Here is a 20459-nt window from a genome sequence, read left to right on the forward strand (position 1 = left end):
TTTCAGACTGTGCCAGACTATAGGCCTGTATACAACACGGCAGCCAGTATCATATCCTGAGGGCAGGGCGAAGGAACAGGAGATAGAAGGGAGCGAGCTTCTGTTTAACTTGGGGATGTCCTTCCTTCTCCCCTCTCTCCCACCCTCCCACAAACAGTCGCTCTGTGGTGTAATGTGAACAGAACATGGAAATCAGCAGGGTCTGGATGCAAAGTGCCACTTACCAGCCATGTGACCCCGGACAAATTTTTTCATGTCTCTAGGATTCAGTCCCCGCGAGTTTTGGAGGGGGCAGGGGGCTGTGGTTGTAAGTATGAAATGTCTCGTGTGTGTATGTAAGCGCCGAGCTTTGCTGCTTCCTTTTACAGAGCAAACAATAAACGTTCACTCCCTTCCTTACCCTTCCACTCCTCTGTGAAGGTTAAGTAGTACTTACTTTTCCACCCCTTTCATGCTTACATTTCAAAGAGCTTTTCCATCATGGGATATAATGTGATTTTCAAGGTAGTATTTGCTGGTCTTTTTGGTTTTGAATCAATGACCTCTGTCCTCCAAGGGCTTTCCGACTTCCCTGTGTTTTGGAACTCAGGGCCCCAACGGAGGCCCTGTTTGTAAAGAAGAACATGCAACACCCACCACCGCCACCCCACCTGAGACTGGGGCAGCTGAGAAGTGGCCCCTCGGCAGTCATTAACTGAGCATATATGGTAAATGAGCACGTATTGTATGAGGGTTGTATAACTCTGAGGAGTCAAGGAAAGAACTAGACAGGATTGCTGACCTCTCCTAAGGCTTGAACATATGGGTGTCACCTCAGTCGAAGTTCTTGGTTGAAAACAACAGCCCAGTTGCGGTCCTGGCACGAGGCGCTGGATGCTTTCACCACGATGCTGCCACTACCATCTTGGACCTGTTTTTCTGCAGTCACTGTCCTGGCCAGAAAGTTCCTCCCAGTCCCCTTAACTTTCAGGTGGATGTCATTGCCTAGTCCTTCGTTGCAAGGGAAACCGCCTGGATGAGACGGGGATTCTCAATGCAGGAAGGGGCATCTCTCATTCATTGCACCCCGACTTGGAGTAGATGCCCACTTAATTGAATTAAGAGAAAGGAAAATTATTCACAGGCTGAAATTGGCTCATTTGTAAATTCACAAAGAGTGACCGATGTTGATTTTTAAAACTTCTTTAGTAAAATTTCTTTTATTAAAACTTTAAAATGTTTGCTTCCCTAAGTCAAACTGACAGACAAGTTGTCATAGGCCTGTATACCCTGCAGAGGTTCACCAGGGATGAGCATTTTGTCACATTTGTTCTATTGCTGCCTCTCAAAGTGCCTAAATATACTTTTTTTGGATGAGCCATTCCAGAGTAAGTTGCAGACATCATGACTCTTCACCTCTTACGACTCCGGGAGAGACCTTCCGAGAACAAGGACATGAACAAAACTACAATATAATTATCAAATGCAGGAAACTTAACACTGAAATAATCTTATATGCAGAGTCCAGCAATGTCTCAGACGTGTTTTTTATAGTTTTTTTGGTTCAGGAGGCAATCCAAGAGAATGTGTGGCATTTAATTGCCATGCTCTTTTAGGCTCCTTTAACAGAAAGCAGATCCTCAACCTTGTCTTTCATGATATTGGTATTTTTTTGAAAAGCACAAGCTCATTGTTTTGTCGAATTTTTCTCCATTTAGGTTTGTCCAGTGCCTCCCTGTGATCCAAGTTAGCTAACGCATTTTAGGCAGGAATACTACACAAGTGACATTATGTCCTTGTCAGGACCCCACATAGGGGATCGTGCGATGGCAGTTTGTCTCATTATTGGTATGTTGCTCACTTGGTCAAGGTGCTGTCCCCTACGTTTCTCCACTAGACCATTATCTGTGACGAACAGGCCATCTGTATGGAAATACTTTCAAACTTGTAAATACTGTATCCGCATCAAACCTTTATCCAGCAGTTTCAAAAACATCCATTGATGATTCTTGCCTGAATCAGTTATTACTGTGACAGTTGCAAAGTGGTGATTTTTCCAACTTCTGTATTTATTAATTGGCATTTTACTTTAAGGAAGAGCTGTCCCTTCTACATTATTTTCTCATTTATCTATTTAAAATCAGTATAGACTCGAAGATTCTTTTTTCTTTATTTTTTAAGATTGATTTATGTATTCAGGGGAGGGGCGGAGGGTGAAGGAGTCCCAAGTGGACTCCACACTGAGCTCAGAGCCTGACTCAGAGCTTGATCCCATGACCCCAAGATCACAACCTGTGCCAAAACCATGAGTTGGATCCTTAACCACCTGTGCCACCCAGCTACCCCAGACTCGTGGATTCTTAATATATTTGCAAGTGATTGTTAACAATTTATCTATTATCCATCCCTTCTATAAATCACTTCTGCATTTGTGGATGGGTCAACCTCATTGCAAGCAGATTTCTTTTTTGATGTGGGCTTGAACATTTAACGTACACCCCCACTATTTACAAAGGCAAACAGGAAATAGAAAACTGAACTTTTTATGGGGATTTTTGGTTAAACACAGGTTATCAAAGTGTTCTTAAGTAGCTGTGGCAAAATGGGATACCCTGAGAAGACATAAGGGAGCAGGCCCTTCTAAAGAGAGAAAGGAAGGGGGTTTTGCAGGAAGACATGGGAAGGTAAAGAAGAGTGGCATGATCATACTTCATGACTGGACACAGAAAGGGGGGCATGGGGTGGGGAAAGGGCAGGGTGATGGGAATGAATAGGGGAGTAAGGTGGGAAGGTTAAGTTAAAGTAGCAACATGAGTTCTGTGAACTGAATTTGTTAAGAAAACTGAGAAGCAGGGAATGACAGATTCACAAAATCCCTATGAGATATTATTCATTTCATTATTTATGAGAAAACTAAGTCACAGAGAATTTACGTTAGTTTTCCCAATGTCACAGTGCTAGTAAGTGGCAAAGCCAAGATTCAAATACAAATCTATTCAACTTCAAAGCCACACTGCTAGAAGAGAAACACCTATAGTAGAAAGGCAGAGGTGGAATTAGGGCTCACAATATAAGGCCTGATAGGTTCCTATAGGCCAGTCGTAACACTTAATTAACCTTGGCCCAAAGGAAGTCTCAAAAATTATCCAAACCATGCACTTTAATCAGCAATAAGCCGAGGGCACTTAGATACTGCCGAAGTTTCCAAACCTTACATTACACTCCTGCATGACTCAGTGCCCCCTCTCCCCCAACCCTGCCTATATAAAAATCAGCTTTATTAAATACCATTTTCATACATAATTTCACCCCATTTTAAGTGTAAGATTCAATGAGTTTTGACAAATGTAGAATCATTTAACCACCAATCATAATTACAGAACTTTCTGTCACTCCTGAAAGTTCCCTGTGCAGCCCCTGTGGAGTTGATATTCTCCAGCCCCTGGTCTGCTTTTTGTTGATATACTTTTGCCTTTTCTAGAATTTCATATAAATGAAATCATACAATATAGTATGTAGTCTTTTGTGTCTGGCTTCTTTCACTTAAGGTAATGCTTTTGAGATTCACCCATGTTATATAAGCAATTTGTTCCTTTCTATTGCTAAGTAGTGTTCCACTCTATGGATGTACCACAGTTTACCCATTCACCCGTTCAAGGATATCTGGATTGTTTCCAATTTGGAGCAATTATAAAGCTCCTATAAACATTCACATATAAATCTTCATGTGCATATGTTTCCATTCCTCTTACATAAATACCTAAGAGGAGAACTGCTAGGCTATATGATAAGTGTTTGCTGAATAATGTTAAGAAACTGCCAAAACTATTTTCCAAAGTGGCTGTATCATTTTGCATTTCCACAACAGATAAGAATTCCAGTTGTTCCACTGGAACAAAAGTCATTATTTTCAATCTTTTTAATTTAGCCTTTCTATTGGGTACATAGTATTACCTCATTGTGTTTTTAATCTGCACTTCCCTAATGTTAAATGATGTTGAGCATCTTTCTATATACTTATTTGCCATCGTATATCTTCTTTGATGAAGTCTCTGTTCAAATCTTTTGCCCATTTTTATTGGGGTTTTTATCTTTTGGGGTTGCACTATTGAAATATAATAATGCTTTATCAGATATATGGGTTTAAGATTTTATCTATTTATGAGAGAGAGAGAGAGAGAGAACGAGCAGGGGCCAGGCAGAGGGCGAGGGCGAGGGACAAGCAGACTCCCTGCTGAGCATGGAGCCTGACACGGAGCTCAATCCCAGAACTCTGAGATCATGACCTGAACCAAAATCAGGTTAACCTTAACCAACTGAGCCACCCAGACACCCCATCAGATGTATGTTTTACAAGTATTTTCTCCCAGTTCACAGCTTGTCTTTTGGTATTCTTTTAAAGGACAAAAGTTTTAAATTTTGATAAAGTCAGATTTATCAGTTTTTTAAGTGCTTTGTGCTTTTGATATCCTAATAAATCTGCCTAACACAGGGTTACAAAGATTTTCTCCTCTATTTTCTTCTAGATGTTTTGTTGTTTTAACCCTTATATGTGGGTCTATGGACCATTTGCAGTTAATTTTTGTGTATGGTGTGAAGGTTCACGTTTTTCCATATGGAGTCCATTTCTTCTAGCATCATTTGTTGAAAAAGCTATCCTTCCCTCCACTGAATTACCTTGTTAAAAATAAGCTGCTGGTCTTATTTACAGACTCTTTCTGTTCAAGTGATCTACAGTGTCTGTCTTTACATCGATATCTCACTGTCTGATTACTGTATCTTATGCTAAGTCTTGAAATCAGTTTACATCCTCCAACTTTGTTCTTTTTCAAAATTGTTTTATCTATCCTAGGACCTTTGTATTTCCATATAAATTTTAGAAATCAATTTACCAATTTCTAAAAATGTCTAACTGGGAATTTTTTATTGGAATTACAGTGAATCTATATGTCAGTTTAGGAAGAATTGACATGTTAACAATATTGAGTTTTCCAGTTCATGAACATGGTTTATCTCTCCATTTATTTTTTTCATTAATCTCTTTTACTTTCCATAGTAAGAGTGTATCAGTCTTGCACATATTCATTCATATTGCACAGATTCACTTAACCCTAAACACTTCATATTTTTGATGCTAAGGTAGTGGTGTGTTTTGAAAATTTAAATTTTTTCCTGTTCATTGCTACTATATACAGATACAATTGATTTTTTTATGTTGACTTTGTATCCTGACCTTGCTAAATCTAGTATTTCTAGTAGCTTTTTTGCTGGATTTCTTGGGATTTTTTTTATGCCATCTGCTAAGAAAGAGTTTTACTTCTTCCTTTCAAATCTGCTTGCCTTTTTTTTTTTTTTTGTCCTTATTGCACTGGCTGGCAATCCAGTATGATGTCAAATAGAAGTAGTGAGTACAGACATCCTTGATTTGTTTCCAGTATCAGGGAAAAATCATTCAATCTTCTCATTAAGTATGATGCTCACTGTGGATTTTTTATAAATGCTCTTTATCAAGATCAAGTTATACCTTCTATTTCAAATTTGCTGAATTTTTATTATAAATGGGTGTAGAATTTACTAATTTTTTTTAAGGTTTTTGCATCTAAGTTCATGAGAAATACTGATTTTTTTTCCTTGAATTGTCATTTTCTGGTTTTGGTATCACACTAATGATAGCACTACAAAATGATCTGGAAAGTGTTTCCTTGACTACTTTCAGAAAGAACTTGGGTAGAATTAGTATTATTTCTTACTTAAACATTTGCTAGAATTCTCAATGAAGCTATCAAACTTAGAGTTTTCTTTGTGGGGAAACTATTTTTAATACAGGAACAGTTTACCTTTGCAGTCTCTACCAACATAGTGTGTAGCACTAAGAATGAAAGGAAATCAAGTTGTGAAAATCACTGTTGCCTAAATAATGCTTCCGACACACACAGTTCTACCAAACACTGTGTTTCCCTGGCTTTGGCTATAATGGGAAGCAACTTAAATTATCTCATTAGTCTTTCAGATGTAAGTACAATGCCTTACATACTTTCTTACAGATCTTGTGTGCAGCTAAATACACCCCCAGCCAACAGGAGTATATAAAACTCATTTCTGGCAGTGATGCTAGAATGTTTCCCCTCAGCCCTGTGCCTTTGCACTGGTCAGGCTACAAGTTAAAGGTGAGAGAGGTACAGAAACATGACTTACCTATTCATGAAATATTTTTATTCTCTTAAGGTTTTTTTTTGGAAAAATATAAGCTTATAACAATAAGCTTAAGCAGTAATATAAAAGATGCATAAAGGAAAAAATACTGTCCCTCTTCCTTGTAAACAATAAAACCAAATATTAATACTGTTGCATTGCTCTGCTGTAAACTAATGGAGAGTAAGAGCCATGTCTCTTTTTGTCCATTGTTTCCGTCAGGAAAGACTGATATAAACAATTGCAAAGCATCTAGTATGGCACCTGACACATTTTGGGCACTCAGAAAACATTTACGGGAGGAAGGAAAGTGTTGAATTCACACCTGTGTTACTATGACTCCTTGGCAAGTTTAATACTGACTGCTTTATCTGTGTAAACAAGGGGAAATGTCATTCTCCTTAAAGCCATTCACTGTCTCATGAGCTCACTCTGTTCCTTCCTCCTCCTGTGTCTTTGTTCCTTGAGGCCTTTCTTCTCTATAAAACTGTCTCATCCATAAGAACTCCCTTATTCAGGGAGACAGTCTTCAAACTCTTTCTTAGGATCCAGCAGCACTTATAAACTCTGCCACATGACTTAGCATTTAATCCACAATGGATTCTACCCCTTTACTAGCACCCATCACTGTCCTGGGCATATAGCTCATGAAATAGCAACTGGAACTGGAACTGCAACTGGAACAATCTTGCATGTGAAGGCTCTTCATGAAGCCTGAAGTATACCCTCAAGATTTGTTATGAAAACCCCTAGGTGTAAGGAACAACAAATAGGAAAAACTGGGAAATGACCCTGAACGCTATTAAATACCAGAATGATTTTTGTTAGGTGAACACATGACTAGGTATTACCCTGCCTGAGGCGGAAGTCAACAGACTTTCTTTGGTATTTTCTATTTCTGTGGGTCCATATATGTGCTCTACCAACTCAGACCTTTGGAGCTTCAGAGAAAAAGGAAAGAAACTGTTTTGTCCCTATATTTAGTTTGAAAATAATATCATCTGAATAGCTCTCACCACATTCTGCATCCACTTTAATGGAGAAATGGCTAATTCTAGGACTAAAGCAGAGAATACACAAGATGAACCTGGAGCATCTTACTATCAGAAAGTAAAGCACTCAAAAAAACAGAACAATGGGGGTCTGTCAGAGGGACACAGGAGCCAACTGAAAGGGCTCCCTCTGGCCAAAGCTGGAATGATTTGAGCAATGAAATAATGTAGTACTGGATTATAGCCCAAAGAATAAATAAATTTTTTAAAAGACCCATGAGTTCATTCAGATATAATTAGGTGACTGAACAAGTTGGGGGGGGGACAAATTTCCCGTAGAGAATTCCAAATAATACTCTGCCCTACCCCATAATTGTGGACTACACTTAGTGACTTGCTTCCAAAGAGTACTGTATGAAAAGAGGGAGGAAAATAACTTTACAGTGGAGAAACCTGGCAAAAACTGCCTTAGCCGAGTAATCAAGATTAACATTATCAGTGACAAGTCCTGTTGACAATATGTACCCTTGATATATGTGATGAGAGAATGACACTTCACCTCTGTGGTCTTCCTCCCAAAAACCATAACCACAGCCTGACTATGAGGAACACAGACAGATCCCAACTGAGGCACATTCTACAAAATATCTGACCAGTCCTTAAAACTATCAAGGTCGCTGAAAAAGAATGTCCAAGAAACTGTCACAGCCCACAGGAATCTAAGGAGACATGACAACTAAATGTAATAGGGTATCCTGGAGGAGATCCCGGGACAGAAAAAGGACATTAAGCAAAACTGGAGAAATCCAAATAAAGTATGGAGTTCAGCTAGTATCAATACCATATCATTCATTATGACAAATGTACGGCATTACCAGAGGTTACCAGACGTTACGAGAACTGGATGTAGGGTATATGGAAACCCGTGTACTATCCTTTTACCTTTTATGTAAATCTGAAGCTCTTCTAAAATAAAAGGTGTACTTAAATATTTCGAAAATACGGTCTGGGCACCAGGTGACTACATGCTTATCTCCACAACTGTGCTTTTAATTACAGGGCGCTGGTGACAGTTTTGTGGGGGCTTTGGCCTTCTACCTGGCTTACTACCCAAATCTGTCCTTGGAAGAAATGCTCAAGAGATCCAATTTCATCGCAGCAGTCAGTGTCCAGGCTGCAGGAACACAGTCATCGTATCCATACAAAAAAGACCTGCCACTTGATCTGTTTTGATTGCTACTAACCCTAAAATAAATGTACCTGGAAATAAAATGTACTGGGGGGAGGGAGGTGACCTGTCTTAGCTAGCAGCTTACTATAAAATATCCTCTTCTCCTTTCTTCGCAAATATGTTCACTTATGAAGTCATCCTCAGGCTTTCATTTACTGTTTTATAATGGTGGTTTCTTCGCTTTTCCATGTATTTGCAAGAGCCAACCAAAATTAAGGATTCCACGACCAGGACCTGTACAAACATTACCACGATCAGGAACCAGAAAACTCACTTGCCAAGAGATCGTGAACTCTGTATGTCCACCATAGAGCAGGGCTTGTGGACAACAATGTCTAGAGTCCGAGCGGAGAATGTTAAGGGACGGGAGCACATGACTGTTCAAGCAGTTCCTAAGAGAGACAGTTGATATTCGGTGTGTGTCAAAGCCTCTGTTTTGCAAGAAAAGCCAGAAGTTTGGATGTTTATTGAAATTTTTTCAATGGTTAAATATCAGCAATTGATTTTTTTTTAATGTAAACACCACCTGTGGGCCACACTCAGCTCATGTGCTGAATAGACAAGTCATTTGTTAAGCCAGATTTTTTGTTGTTGTTGTGCTTTTTTTAATGGCGATTCATGTATGTCACAGACCCTTTATAGCAGGCTTGGCTATAGGTGAAGGATTCTCCTTGTGACCCAAAATCACTATGTATAGTTTCAACCGAAAAATAGCCAAGATCTCATGTTACTGCTTTGAACCAGAGCTCTAACAAAAGAGGCCAGAAAATAGCTGATTGACTCGAATGCCCCAAGCCCCCGAGACTCAGCAAGTGTCTACATCTGATTCCAGTTTCAGAAAGCTACTCTTGCATATCCTCCATAGACAGACTGGGCCACGGAGAGGAAACACCTGTTACTTTGGAATGTTGGTTTTGTCCTGCTTGAGCCCCTGGTAGGCATGCCATCACTCTTCTACGTAAATGCTTTAAATGGTGTTGGATATGAAGCAGCAGAACCCAGAATAAAAGCTGATCCTTCTTACATTCATTAATGTGCTAAGGACAAAACGGAGTATTTCTGAAAATCTGTAGGAAACAATAGCTTGAGTGAGAAAATATGCGGATCTGGGTAGGGCAGTCTTACCTTACCTGAACATTAGGGATTATCAGTAGAATTTCCAAGTTGGTTGGCTGTGTGGTACCATGCCCCAGAACCCCTAGCCATGGTTCTATGGAAATACACTGTAGCTCTTCTTTAAAAAAAAAAAAAAAAAAGAACCCTAAAAGATAAAGGGAGTCCAAAGCATTCCTAGAAACTCCTAGATACTGCTTCAGTGTCCAGAGTTTGAGAATATGGACCAATAGCATTTTTCCTAATTATATAAGCACAAAAGTTCTCACGGTTTCTTTTGTGTTACAAGGCTGGCCCCTTTATTCCTGTTCACCGTTACCCTCTCTGTTACTACATGGGAGTTTTTTCACGATCACTCTGGAGAGTGACTCTGCCTTTCCTATGAAGTACAAAGGGGAGCAGACTGGAAAGTCTTGCACAAGTTTCATTATGGAAACTTTCTTTTATATGAACAATGGTTATTCTTTAGTAATGTAGCTGTTTTTTATTTCAAAGAGTGGGGGAAAACATCACTAAGAGACAATAGCACGGGCTATTTTAATATTTTTTATTAAGGGCTATAAAAATATCCAGAAAGATAAATAAATGTGATGCAATGATACATGTCCTAATATGAAGAACTTTCTTTCAGTACATTGTTTTTCTTCACAATGGCCTTCAAATCACAGGAGGCAGGGATTCCGTGCCATTTCCTCTTCTTTTATTATATGCTGCAGAATTTCTGAATCAGTATCCCGCCCTCAGTCTTCTCATTTATAAATCAAATTCGTTTTCGATCCTTTGTTTAGAGGGAGCGTATTTTCTTCTGTTCCACAAAGAGGACTTTTGTTTTCACTGTAAGAGAAAAATGGGTTGTAGCGAAGATGGAAAGTTTCATCACCGTTTTCAAATAAAAATACCTATCAGACCACAAGCACTCTCCTTTCTCTTATTTTACTAATCCTCTGACATGGGGATGAACAGATGTGCAAACTCAGTTCCTCGGTCCCAGAGGCCAGAGAAACCTAGAGAAAATGGGAAGGAAATCAAGGGAAGGCTCCCCAGCTGATCGGTGGCATCTTTGGTACCCCACCAGGTGATTTCTCACCCAATGTGAAACAGCCAAATCAAAAAACAAACTAGGAACAAAACATGGAAAACAATGTCTTCACCCAGTTAATGAACACTCTTGCAGATGAGCAAGACCAGACTGAGAGCTGGACTCCAGAGAAAAAAGCAACAAGAACTGAGTAGACCACAGAAGAAAAGGCAGTCTGGCTAGAGGAGTAAATACACATCAAACCATGTACTTTCCAGAGATGGTGTAATACCCAAATATGGATTTTCTAGTATGGTAATAAAATGAAAATTATAACCAAAATCTCATTATTGAAAATATCATAACAGAGGACAGCTCTCTAAAACAAAACCAAAACAAAAGTACTAATTGCCTGGGGCGCCTAGATGGCTCAGTCAGTTGAGCATTCAACTCTTGGTTTCAGCTCAGGTCATGATCTCAGGGTCAGAGATCGAGCCCCGCTTCAGGCTCTGTGCTCAGCCCAGAGTCTGCTCAAGATTCTCTCTTCCTCTCCCTTCCCCTCTACCCTCCCCCCAATACTATGTATATGTGTGTGCATGCGTGTGTATGCACGCACACACACATGCTCTAAAATAAATAAAAATAAAATCTTTAGAGAAGTACTAATTGCCTGGATAAAAGATCGGAGACTGGATGCTGTTCCTATAATGCCTTATAGCACTTACCAATTTAAAAAATAGTAATAGGAAGATTAATTTGGCTCCATGTCATAGAAAAAATAGGGAGCGTGGAGTTGAAAAGATTGGGTTTAAACCCTGGCTCTACCATTTATACCTGCTGTGAGTCCTTGGGCAAATTTCTCAAAATGCTCTGCCTTCAGTTTACTTCCCTAGGGGTGTGGATAACTCCATCTCCCGCACAGGGTTGTTGCGAGATAGTTGAATTGAAATGACACACTGCTATCCATAATCATAAACATAAATTTTCTGTCAAAATATTTGCTGCCTAATTCATAGAAGAATGAATCTGTCAAGTTCTTTCCTTACATCTAACCTAAATCTATTCTACTTCAATTAAAGTCTATATTGTCTTGTTTAGTCATCCAAGGAATCAAAACTGACAAGTTTTCATTTTCTTCATGATACGCCTTCATATATTTATAAAAGTTTAATAAGCTTATGCCTCAGCCTTTAATCCTTCCTCCTTGGAAATTAGTATCTAGTTTTATACGAGGAAAAGGAGTTTGAAAAGGCAGAGGCTGGTTCTAGCCAGAGTATACTATGAAATGCTCAAATAATTGGGAACTTTTCTGATTTCCTTTATAAAGCAGACTAACAAAACATTACCCTTAAACTAACCATTTGCTGGGAGGACTGCCAAGCTATTTGGTACCTTGGGCAAGGGGGCAGGCCCCAAGGCGAACAGCATCATGCTAGCCTCCAAGGCATTCAGTAGGTGGGCAGAAAGCCAGGCAGTCCACTATCCCAGAACATTCTCTTCAGAAAAGGCAAAGTTGTGCTGTCAAGGCTTAGACCATTCCTTATCAGAAAAGTTCTAACAGTCTGTTTGAAATTTACATATGAATCTTCTCTCCCACTTTCAACTTATGATCAGAATTGTTCATGGTTGTGTTCTTTCCCAGTCTCAAAACTTAAAATCAATCTGACAAATAACAAGTTCCTAACACCTCTATACTAAGGATGAAAATCCTGATACATTTTCATACTGAAAATATAAAAGGTTATTCAAGTAACATTAATGTTGTACAAGTTCCTAAAAATAAGGGAGCTAAATGCTAGAAAAACAATTACTGTAAAGTGCATCACTTTGAGTTTTCACCAGCTGACACAAAGAAATCAGAGGGAGAAAAGTATCACACCAACTCAGTATTGTATTGCTAGGTCTGAATATTTGTGCCCCCCTGCCCCAAATTCATATGTTGAAATCCTAAACCCCAAACACACTGGTATTAGGAAGTGGGGCCTCTGGGAGGGGCTTTGGTCACGAGGGTGTATTCATGAATGGGATTAATGCATTGTAAGAGACCCCACGATGCTTGCCTGCCCTTCCACTGTGTGAGGACACAACAAGGCACAGGCTGCAAACCAGGAAGAGGGCCTTCACCAGAAAGCAACCAGGCTGGCACTTTGATCTTAGGACTTCCCAGGCCCCAAAACTCTGAGAAATAAATTTCCGTTGTTTATAAGCCACCTAGTCTGTGGTATTTTGTTATACCAGCCCAAAAGGACTAAGACACATACCCTCTCATTCTAATAATTTTTCTACCATACGAGGTATCATCCTGAAACTCGGACTCCCAATCATCAGGTACAAACCTAGAATTCCTTCTGTATTATGATAAACAATGACAAGAAATTTTAACACCATAAAAACAGCAGGGAATTTTATTCCTGTTTAAGAATGGAAATCATCCAATTTTACAACTGGGCTTCTCAGAGCCCTTTTTTATATGCCTCCTCACACTGGCAGAGACCTTTTTTTTTTTCTCCAAGGTGTTTTTATTTTTCTTAGACATTGATGAATGCAGCATAATGAATGGTCCAGCAGTGGTTGTGAGACCTTCTGTACCAACACTGAAGGCAGCTGTGAATGCAGCTGTTAGCCGGGATTTGCACTAAGAGCCTGTCCAGAAGTCAGGCACTGGAAGGTAGGTTTCAGCCTCGTGTGAAACCTCTCATGAATACACAGAGTAGTTTAGGGCCCGGGCTTTGGAGTCCAACAGTCTTGAGTTCAAATCTTTGTAACATAGTTTAGCTGTGTGTCCTTGATTAAGATCCTTGGCATCAGATTCCTCATCTATAAAACAGAGATGCCTGGAGAGTACAGGTGCTTGTGTTCATGCTATCTGAAGATACGAGGCTTGTGTAGGTAAGCAAACAAGACAGAATTTTCCATTTTGTCTGATTATTCACAAACACTCGTTTGTCTCCTTTCTTTCAGGGATCACTGTCTTTTATTGCCTATACTGTCCTTTTGTTGTTGTTTCCAGGGAGAAGGGAGATTCGGTTCCTATTATTCCATCTTGGCCAGAAGTGAGAGTCTATGAGTGCTTATCCTTAGTTAATAAAAAAGCTGCTTATGAGGTTAAGTATCTGTCTTTCATCATATAATGGATTAATTTGGGGAAATAAGAGTCTGGTACCAATTCAATTCTGATCACCAGTTGGGTATCTTACAATGCAGCTCAATTCTGCTCTCTTTTCGTGCCTAGCATAGCCATGGCTGGCGGTCCCAAGAAGCATCTGGAGTGTGTGGTGGCTCCAAAGCATGGGATGATGATAAACTGACCGCTGTGTTTGCTCTTCATCCATCTACTGGTCCCCATAAACGGAGAGAATGTCTCCCTCTCATCATTTCCCTAAGGAACAGACTGAAATATGCCCTACCAGGAGAGGAAGGAAAGAAGATCTGTATGCAGGGTTTTATTAAGACTGATGGCAAGGTCTGAACTGATATAATCTACCCTGTTGATTTTATGGATGTCATCAGCATTGACAAGACTGGCGAGAATTTCCGTCTGACGCAGGACACCAAGGGTCGCTTTGCTGTACATCATATTACACCTGAGAAGGCCAAGTAGAAGTTGTGCAAAGTGAGGAAGATCTTTGTGGGGATGAAAGGAATCCCTCACCTGGAGACCCATGACGCTCGCACCATCTGCTATCCTGATCCCCTCGTCAAGGTGAAGGACACCATTCAGATTGATTTGGAGACTGATGTCATCAAGTTTGACACTGGTAATCTATGTATGGTGACCAGAGGTGCTAACCTGGGAAGAAGTGGTGTGATCACAGATAGAGATAGACACCCTGGTTCTCTTGATGTAGTTCACATCAAAGATGCCAATCCAAGAGCTTTGCCACCGGCTCGCCAACATTTTAGTTATTGGCAAAGGCAACAAACTATCATTTCTCTTCCCCGTGGAAAGGATATCTGCCTCACCACTGCTTAGGAGAGAGACAAGAGACTGGCAGCCAGAGCAGTGGGTAACATGGTCTGTAGGTGGTGTCAGACTGAAGTCTTTATACTTAAAGATAACATAGCACGATTAAAAAAGAAGAAGAAAAACCTTGATACCAGCTACCAGTGATTAACAACTCAGGAGCAGCCAGATGGAAGTGACGCACAGGGCAGATATGGGGAAGGGGCGCACAGCCTCTACGCCCTCTCCCAGCAGGTCTCTCCCATAGTCACCACACGGTCACCAACCCAGAGGCTCCAGTACAGTTCTTATTAAGAAGCAATTATCGAGAGGCTGTTCAGAACCAAGGGCACAAAAATGAAACAAATGGCCTGGAATTTTAAAATAAATAATCTGTTTGCTAGTTTACTTTATATAAATCTGCTCACGAAATCCAAAAACAAAATTGGGCTTCTACCAATAGCAATCAGCTGCTGTCTTTTGTTTGTAAGCAGGCAATCTGGCCTTGGGAACACTTGTCTCTTTTGGACAAATACTTCCATCTTTTTTTTTTTTTTTGAAGATTTTTATTTATTTATTTGACACAGAGAGAGAGCTATTGAGAGAGAGAGAACACAACCAGGGGGAGTGGCAGGAAGAAGCAGAGGGAGAATCAGGCTCCCCGCTGAGCAGGACCCTGGAATCATGACCTGAGCTGAAGATAGACGCTTAACCGACTGAACCACCCAGGCGCCCCTCTATTGAGACCATTTAAAGTTACCATTTATTATGGCATTTTAGCAGATGGTACAAAATGGAAAATGACATTTCTTACCTTCCTGCACTAATAATATAGATACCATACTCCTTTAATTCAAATCTGGATCTAACCGCTTGCCACTGTTAGATGATCTCGGGAAAATATTCCATCCTCACCTGAAGACAAGACTCTTTTCTTTCTGTTTCCAGAACAGTATCACCTATTCTCTTAATATGGCTGGTTTCTTTCCAGATCTATCCTATCTAAAGGATAGGATAAAGGTGGACTCTGCCTCTCCCCACCTTTATGGTATCTCAGCATCCTGCTTGTGTCTCTCAAAGCACTGAGCGGAACATTATTTTTCTTTCTTTCTCTCCCTTCCAAACCAGACTGTAAGTATCAAGAATGCAGAGACTGAGCCTGAATGTGTCCTCATGTATCCCGGCACCTGGGACAGTAACTGGCACTACAGTAAACATTCAGTACTCACTCATTCACTGAATGCTACAGAGCTAAAGGGACCACAAAACTGCCAAGACATGTTAAGCATTGGTCTGGAAAGGGCAGCAGGCCTTGAAAGCATCTGAATTTATTGTGGAGTAATTTCTCTGAATCTTACCAATTGGATCATAATGCAAGAGAGTCAGTTTCTCCCGTAGTCGGCTTCTCTTAGTGTTGAAGGAGTAACCTGTCCCAGCTTGGCTCAGCATTTTCACCAGAATGGTTCTAAGATTTAAAAATAAGCTATTACAAGCTGAGGAAATAGACTAAAATCCGTCATGGGAGGACGGCACATTTTGAGAACTCTGTACAGTAGTATTAGTGGTGGGATATCACTTAGCCCTAAGAAGGTTCAGTTCTAAGCCTACATTTTCCATAAACCACAATTTCAATGGCTCTGATTCCCAAGGTCTGTTTCATTGTAGAGTGCTTTAGTAATCAATTAACCAATCAACAAAATCAAACCACATTGTGGGAACAGACTCAGATGCCCACCACTTAGAAGGAGCAGAAGTCAGGAAGGGGGAAAATACAAAAGTATTGGTAACCCTAGCTGGCCAGTTAGGAAATCATAAAGATGGCTATCTCAAAAGAGCCCTATCTTCCAGGATGCGCAATAGGAATACCATCAGAAGAGACAAAATAAAAAGATTGGAACTTTTACACTGCTGACATGTAAAACCTTGCTCCCCTTCATATTTCGTTTAACTTACAGTCATCCAAAACATAGGGCTCATGTTTTGCCTCATTAGACCCTTTAATACCTTGTACTGTTACTTTTTCATGTGTCTGGCTTCCCTATGTAGACCATGCTATTTTATTTCTCATCTAATTCCAAAAAGAATTTATAGCATCTACAAATACATTACACATCTTTGCCTCCCTTTCAATGTCCAGCACAGTGCCTCATACATAAGAAGCACACAATATTTGTTAATTAAGACAACAGTCATTCTTTCAAAAAAATTTAACAAATGCCTATTAAGTGCTTACTCTGTGGAATGCACTATGGGAAATGCAAAGCCCTGTAAGGCTGCCCCTCCCCACTCCAGGAACCAACAGTATAGTACGGAAGGTGAGTTGTGTATACAAGGCTATAAGGCAAGACCTATTTGACAGATGTCACAAGAAGGATACAAAGAACATGAGAGGCAGGGAGTACCTCTAAAGAAACCAAAGGCATGGGAGAGCCCTATAGAACCTGGAGGTGCGGAATTCTAACATAAATAATTGGACTGTGGGAAAAGCAATATGAATTAAAGCTATCTGGGAGAAAACACTAACTTACATGTTTTTCATTAACTTTAATCCAAAAAACCTAGTTTTATGATCTGGGATGTGTCTTGGTTGTAACCAAAGGCTGCTTTAGAATGTTCCTTTTTTTTTTCTGGAGAAGAATTTTCCTATTTTTAACACAGAAAATCTTCAGTTATTGTCTACAAAATTTATTTTGAGATGCCAGTTTGGTATTTATAGTCTCTCTGGTGCAGCACAGAATCTTTAATCTTTGCTATTTTTTGCTTATTCCATGAATGCAAAGGATTACAAAACTCATTAAAACTGACTGTAGTTCAATCAAATCACAGCTTGTTCAGCCAGATTCCTGTAGTGGGCTCCAGACAAATGGCCCTCAGCCCTCCCTCTGAGGAAACAGAAATATGGTGGTAGTCCAAAAAGAGCATGGGAACCCTGATGGTTTGTTTAGGAACAAGACAGCAAGAGTTCCTTCAATTATTTGAACACTCACTTAAGTAGGTCAGTTGGGCAGGAGGGAAAATATTTTTTGAAAGAGTTCACAGAGCCAGAACAATTCACCAAGTAATCAATCCTCAAACCAACTTTCAGAAAATAGAGACCAAATGCTTAGTTTAACATAAGGATGTACTGGCAGCCGCTGGAAAAACAAAACAGACATAAACAAAGTTTTAAAAAAAGAAAACCTTACTTACTTTGACTTGCTCTTGGCAACTTTCTCGCAGAGAGGAAGGTTGAAAGAGAAAAGAAAATAGCAACTTATTATCTTTCTTATACAAAGTTCATATGTCTGTAATAAATATGTAAATGACGAAGTCTGCCATGGGTTGTCACTCAAGTAACTACTCCCTAGCTTGTGGAGATCCCGCTAGAATTCTAGAAAGACAAAGATTCAACCAACACAATTCTGGATGTAATGCTTTGCACAATCTTTTTTCAGTTGGACCGGTTACTTTTCAAATCTCTCTAAGATCTGCTACACATGTTCCTCTTCTAAGGTGCAAAATATCTGCACTGGAACAAGCCACTGATCTGACAAGTTAACCTATGCAAACCGCAACGACCATCACACCAGGTGGAGGAGGGAAACTAAGCTAGAGGTTGGCCTGGTTGCAGGGAAGACCGCGGCCTCGGGGAGCCAGACACTTCTTTCCCAGCCCAGCTGTATTGACTTAGAGTAAGTCACTGCCCTTCTCAAGCCTTTTCCTCACCTTCAGAGTTCGAAACCAGTGGACTAAAAATTCTAAGGTTTTTTTTCCCAGTTCGGACGTGCAGGGATTGTGCTACCACATCCGTACGGAAGACGGAGGAAAGCGCCCCACTCCTGCTGACCAGACTCGACCGCCCCCGTCCCGGACCGCAAGGAGAACAGAACTAGCGCCGCAGACCCCCAAGCACCACTCGCCCCGCAAGGCGGTGCGCCGCAGGGCATGCCGGACGCTGTAGTCCTGAAGGCCTGGAGAGTCGCGGCGGCAGCTTCCCGGCCGGCGCGCGCACCCGGCCCCGCACCGTCCCGGTGCTTTTCTCCCGCCCTCGCCGCAGGCCCTGCCGCTACCTCCAGCCCCACTTACAGGTGACCGCGGACAGGAACATGGTGACAACACTCCCACAGTCTCCTAAATGGGCCCAAAGTCGCTGCAAACAACTGCTTCCGGGGCACAGCCCTGTTCCGGAAGAGGACGTCGAGAGCAGCCTGAAGCCACGCCCCCCACATAAGCCTCTGGTCCTGACGCCACTGGTATGTTGTGTTCCTCACAGGCCAGGCGTTTTACTTTTGTGGTACCGGAGGTTGGAGTCCCCTTCCCTAGCAGAGAGTTTCAAGCGCTGAGGTTCACGCCCCAATCCCTGCCTCTTACTTCCGGGTCAGAGTTAGGTTGTTCCATACTTTCACTAAATAATCGCCACCACCTGCGTTAAAGCTGCAGGAACTGTATGGTTCTCAGCTGCTCCAGGCTACCAGGCTCCCCCATATTTCCTTAAAATGTTGCCTTCTTTTGCGTCTCCCGATCCAACTTCATCTCTGCCTGGTTAAAAGCTGCTCTCAGTCCCTTCGGAGTTAGAACTCCCACCTGAATATCCCCCACTCCTTAATTATCTGTTATATTTTTAGGAGGACACCCACCACCTTGTGCATCTTGTTAACTGCAGTATCCGAGCACCTAGTGCCAGCAAGAGGAGCTGAATAACAGATTTGGGACGCTCACATAACTTGCCTAATGTCACAAAACTAGTCAATGGCCAAGTCAGAATCTCAACCCAGGTCTTGTCTGACTGCCAAAACTCATGCCTTTCCCACTAGACATTGGGACCTACTACTAATCTGCATCTTTAATTCTTAATGTCTATCTGCAGGGAACCTGGGCTCTTTCAACACCAAGAACTTCATCTGAAACCTCATTTCCCTACTAATAATCAGGACTTTCAGATTTTTTCCTAATCCATGAGTTTGTCTATATATTAAATCTTACAAACATGTGAAATAAAATTCAATCTCATGATTATCTTCACAAAAAGTAATTAAAATTTAGATCTTCAATACAATTCATTTTTTTTTTTAATTAGGACTGTCCTTGCCCTTAGTACCTTACAGTTTTTTAACCCTCTAATGATTTTCGGTCCTCTGATAACCTGACTCTAACAAATGAGCACCCCCTAAGTGCCCAAATACTTCTTCACCTTGTGCAATTCATCTGCTGACAAAGAGTTTTAGGTGTTAAAGAAGGTCAGGTTTCTTATCTAGGAAATTCCTTTAGAGGATATACAAGAAAAGTACAAGGGACTCGAAGCCAAGAAAGTTGAATTTTAGCCTTTGTTTGTCCTTTGGAAAGTCAACTAGTCACACCTCAGTTTCATGTTGAGGGAGGCATTGGATCAGTGGTTCTCATCCCTGATGGTATATCAGAGTCACCTGTGGTCTTCTAAAACTCCATTTGCCACCAATGAGGCCCACGGTCTGTATTTTTCCAAGTTTTCTATAAAGAGGCATTTCAATCATATCAAAAAGCTGAAAGGATAGTGTAATGAACACACCATATACCCAATTCAATAAACGTTAACATTCTGCTATATATTCTGAATAAGATATTTTTTATATATGGCTTTTTGCTAAGCTATGTGAAATTAAATTGCAGATATCACAACCCATCACCCCTCACATTTAAGTAGGTATCTGTCAAGACTAAGATTATACCTATAATACTATTTTCACTCCTAAAAAATTAACGATAGTTTCCTAATATCTAGTCCATATTCAAATTAGTTCAGTCAATGAACTAAGACAACATATCTCTCTCTCTCTCTCTCTCTCTCTCTCTCTCAGAATCTGGCATCAAACTTTTGCTCCCTTCCTTCCTCCTCTCCATAGAAGCCACTCTGGTGAGGACCCCAGTGACCCCCTACAGTACCAAGGCCCATGGCCAATTCTCGAGCCTTCTGTTACTCAGCATTGATCAGTATTATTTTACACAGTGGCTCACTCTTCCCTGAAGAACTTTCTT

The 20459-nt window shown here is 40.7% G+C and overlaps 2 protein-coding genes across 2 annotated transcripts in view; one reads left to right on the forward strand and one right to left on the reverse strand.

Annotated features, from left to right (window-relative positions):
* RBKS (ribokinase) overlaps positions 1-9653 on the forward strand; it is an 83285-nt gene extending 73632 nt beyond the window's left edge. The window contains exon 8 of the mRNA XM_002913760.4: positions 8223-9653. Coding sequence (XP_002913806.1) covers positions 8223-8396 — 174 coding nt within the window. The 3' untranslated portion in view covers positions 8397-9653. The remainder of the gene's footprint in view (positions 1-8222) is intronic.
* A 386-nt stretch (positions 9654-10039) lies between these two features.
* On the reverse strand, positions 10040-18684 carry MRPL33 (mitochondrial ribosomal protein L33). Its single transcript, XM_002913761.4, has 4 exons — positions 18534-18684; positions 17658-17676; positions 15827-15933; positions 10040-10341 (listed from the first exon to the last, which is right to left on the reverse strand). Exons 1-4 carry the CDS (start codon positions 18553-18555, stop codon positions 10292-10294), a joined length of 198 nt encoding a protein of 65 aa, XP_002913807.1. The 5' UTR covers positions 18556-18684; the 3' UTR covers positions 10040-10291.
* Positions 18685-20459: the final 1775 nt, after the last annotated feature.

The sequence above is a fragment of the Ailuropoda melanoleuca genome, chromosome 4 (assembly GCF_002007445.2).
Source record: "Ailuropoda melanoleuca isolate Jingjing chromosome 4, ASM200744v2, whole genome shotgun sequence".
NCBI classification, from domain to species: Eukaryota; Metazoa; Chordata; class Mammalia; order Carnivora; family Ursidae; genus Ailuropoda; species Ailuropoda melanoleuca.

Bases quoted from the DNA above. Each gene is read 5' to 3' on its own strand.
- MRPL33 (XM_002913761.4), bottom strand. From the start codon at position 18,555: ATGTTCCTGTCCGCGGTCACCT. The intron at 10,342-15,826 runs GTAAGATTCAGA...TTTCTCTTACAG, and splicing joins CTTGCATTATGATCCAATTG to TGAAAACAAAAGTCCTCTTT.